Source organism: Rhizophagus irregularis, chromosome 12, assembly GCF_026210795.1.
Source record: "Rhizophagus irregularis chromosome 12, complete sequence".
Lineage (NCBI taxonomy): Eukaryota > Fungi > Glomeromycota > Glomeromycetes > Glomerales > Glomeraceae > Rhizophagus > Rhizophagus irregularis.
In genome coordinates this window covers 2,187,175-2,191,138 of record NC_089440.1, presented here as the reverse complement: position 1 = coordinate 2,191,138, position 3,964 = coordinate 2,187,175, and the positions used below count along the sequence as shown (strand labels likewise).

Below are 3,964 nucleotides of genomic sequence, written 5' to 3'. Positions count from 1 at the left end.
TTTGAATATATTCATACAACGCGGTATTATATCAATTTGGATTTTTCAATCAATTCGATATCTTAGTACCGTGGATTTTTCAAAAAATCTAATTCATTACTTGAAGACGATCGTTAAAGATTGATAAATATTGAATGAATACTATTTCACCTTTAGTTCAAAGAGTGAACTTACCCAACCGCAAAAACTCTCTTCTGAATTATTAATAAATTTTATAAGATGAATATGATGATTATGACATGACCTTTGCATCCTATATGATCCGCAACGATTTTTTCGTGTCTGATTATGAAAACAAATGAAAAAAAATTTCATACGTGTAAAAAATATAGAAATGAAAAAAAAATATTTTTTTTTTTTTTTTTTGAATCCCAATGTGGGCGGTATCAATTGATTAGATCTATCGATAATTTTTTTTTTAAAAAAAAAAATTAATGGTCGAATATTGTTTAATGGTGATGTTAGAAAGTTTTTTGTTTGTTTTTTGTGATAAAAAAAAAAATACACATATACATTTACGTATAATAAGTTGTAATCTTTTATATACAGTAATGATTTCTTTAAGATAAAGCAATGAATATATAATTTTTTTTTTTAAAAAAAAAATCTATTAGTTAACTTTATTGTTTTACAAATATAAAAGAATCTATTTTATAATGATCTTTCTTAAATGAGATAAAACATACGAGAACCAATAAAAAATTATTTATTCAAAATCTTTTTAATCTTTTTTAAAATCAATGATAATAATTTAACTTTATAAAGTACATTCTCGGATATCTTGCCAATAACCGCAGTAATTTAAACCATAGCCACAATAATGTCGTACCCCTTTAATATTAAATTTTTAGGACTCTCATTTTTATTTTCATTTCCAATATAAGTCAAGTTTTATTATAAGTGGTATCTTTAGATAAGCGAATTTTTAACCAATAAAAACGCAAGTACATAAATTCGGTCTGGGTTGTTTTATTTTCTATTGATTCACTGAATTATTTACATATAATTTCGAAAAATTCCTAGATCTATATTCTTATCTGTAAAAGAAATACCGTACTACATTAATAATACCTCATACGTTTTTTTTTTTTTGATCGTATTTTCGAACCGAAGATCTAGAATAAGAATTTGGATTACCAAAGAAATTGCAAATAATCCAAATTAGCAGCATATTGTTATACATATCCGTAAAATGAACTCATAGAAATTTTACTGATATTACGAATCAAAGAATCAAGAATTAATAATGAAAAATAAAAGGAATTGTCAAATAAAAATTATTAATCATATTGTAGATCACGTGCTTTGTAATTTATTTTTTTAGTATGTCATATATACTTACTAATTCAAACTTAATTTAAAACAAATAAAAATATCACTATCTACTAATTATTCTTATCATCATTTCCCTTCTTTACAAAAGATTTCATAGCGTGCTTCATTAAACAACTTGAAGGTATAACAAAAGGTCTACCCTCAGGTTTATCGCTCACATCTCCAATTTCATCAATCAATCTATATTCTAAAATTCTTTCCTCAATTAACGCATCTATCACGGATTGAGTGAATTCTTTACATAGATGATAATAGGGTACCTTATTCATTTTAATAAAATAATGACATATATTTATAATTGGATCAATAGGAATTAAATCATCATTAGGTGGTAAATTTTTCGAAAGTAATGTAAGTTGATGTTTCGCTCGAATGAATGGTTCAAATGATTCAACTATTTCAAAAAGTACATTGTAAGTTTTAATGATTTAATTAATTTAATTAATTCTAATAAAAATTTTTTACTTGTCAATTTTCCGCGAGAAACAATATAATCTTGAACGAATGATTTCCAGTGTAAAATTTTTCCTCCAAAAATTCCATGAAGATCATTTTCCATTTTTAAAATTCTTCCACGTATTTCTTGTGGAATGGATGGTACCAGAACTCCATGAAAATATTTGCTGATCTCCGATTGATATAAATCTCCAATTATCAACGATTTTGTATGGTGTACTAAATATGAACATACAGAAAACTTTTTAAGTAATTTTTTACGTAATAGAAATGCAGCTAATAAAATTGTGTAAATTAAACAGCATATCCTAACAATTGATACTTACAAATATTATCTTATTATTCCGTTAATTAAAAATAATCAAAAATTTTAAAAAAAAAATTTTAACCAAATACAAAAAACATAATGTGAACTTTTTATAACGTACTTTTCGCCAATAATTTCTCGTAAAATGAATCCGAAGTAATATAAATCACATGACATAATCTATCTTGTGTCGTAAATACCACTAAAGCATCAAATAACATTTGAAGAGCTTCCTTATCATTCAAAAGATGTCTCAACTTATGAGCTTCATCAAAGACTATGATAGGAATTTTCTTTCGCCTTGCGTCTATAAAGAAACATAAATAAGTTTGCATGATCATAAAAAAAAAAAACTCAAATTTTCTATAATTCGATAATTACCATCATAATCGAATATCCGATGCTCAATTTTATCTATATTTTCTTCTTCTTCCTTCTTTTCCTTCTTTTCCTTCTTTTCATAAAGATCAGCTTCATGATACATTAATAATCCAATACGTAACTTTTCCAACAATTTAGCCAAATCATTTCGGGTTTGACTTGCAACAAAATCAGCATTCAATTGAACATCTTGTCTTATTTCAAAACTTTCAGGTCCACTCAATCGTAAACTTTTAAAAGCAATTGATACATCTCGAAATACTTTTAAATTTGGATAGTATGATACAATTTGATTAAAAAATGATTCTAAATGTGTTGCAAACTCAGTTGTAAATGAACGAACATCCGCGAAACCTATTATGAGAATTATAGAATTATTGAAATTTTTATCTTTCAAAAGGTTGTTTATTTTTTATTTTTATTTTATCCTTTACCTGGAACACGTGCATCAATATAAATCACATGATATTGGTTACTTGCTAAAATTTCCCGCAGTAAAGCGGTTTTTCCAACACTAGTTATTAATCATATTTTATAATTAAATTGTTTTAACATCATTATATTCATTGTGGGTGTTGGTTTAACGAACCTTTCAGAACCATTTACAATCAAAAATTTTGGATCTCTACTTAATAAATCATTTATCACGAGTATTTCCTTTTCTCTTCCCAAAAATCCAGGGGTTTTATTAAATGTATGAGTTATTGGTAATTTTATTTTTTCATAGGTTGATAATGCTTGAGATTCCAATTCTTGTGTCGCTTTTTGTGGTGATTGAGAGAGAAATGATGATAAAGGTGCAATTATTGTTCTTATAATTCCAATAATTGATAATTTACGAGAATGGATAGTATTATAATATGATATTGGAAATGATTTACGTTGTAATGAATAAGGTCGTACGAGAGTCTGTCGAGTGTAAGTTATTCTTAATAGAGAATTCTTCAACAACATTTTTTTTTTCTTTTTTCAAAGAAAGTTTTTTTTTTTTTAATATAAGGCTTTGTTGAGAAATTTTTGTTGTCAATTTTTACGCCCTTGTTTATTGCATGGTGTTACATATTTGCATATTTTGCATATTTGCATAATCATGATGTAACATCACATAGATCGACAAATTGGGTAAAAGGTAAATTAGAAATTCCAAATCCCGACTTCGAATGGAATACATTTGATAATTTGCCTGGCGGAGTGACTCGATGTTCAACGCGTTCTTCCCAGCTTGTATGACATTTATGACATTGCTATATGTATCACGATCGAATAAAAATTCTTTTCAAATAAAGAAATTGAAAAAAAAGAAAATAAAAAGAAATAAATTTCTTTGTTGATCCTAAATTACTATTAGTAACAATTAGTAAGTAGATAAATACATGGTTCAAAGGTTTAAGAGCATTCGTTCGAAATTCAGATAAAGATTCGAATATGAGAAAGAATAGTTTTTTTTTTGTTCGAATGTTCGAATATAATAATATAGTATGGTGT

The 3,964-nt window shown here is 26.0% G+C and overlaps 1 protein-coding gene across 1 annotated transcript; it reads right to left on the bottom strand.

Moving 5' to 3' along the window:
• Positions 1-1,266: 1,266 nt before the first annotated feature.
• On the bottom strand, positions 1,267-3,449 carry OCT59_004031 (uncharacterized protein). Its single transcript, XM_025318203.2, has 7 exons — positions 3,069-3,449; positions 2,914-2,993; positions 2,480-2,833; positions 2,220-2,405; positions 2,118-2,126; positions 1,801-2,010; positions 1,267-1,729 (listed from the first exon to the last, which is right to left on the bottom strand). The coding sequence occupies exons 1-7, from the start codon at positions 3,431-3,433 to the stop codon at positions 1,386-1,388; spliced, it is 1,548 nt and encodes a 515-aa protein (XP_025176639.2). The 5' UTR covers positions 3,434-3,449; the 3' UTR covers positions 1,267-1,385.
• Positions 3,450-3,964: the final 515 nt, after the last annotated feature.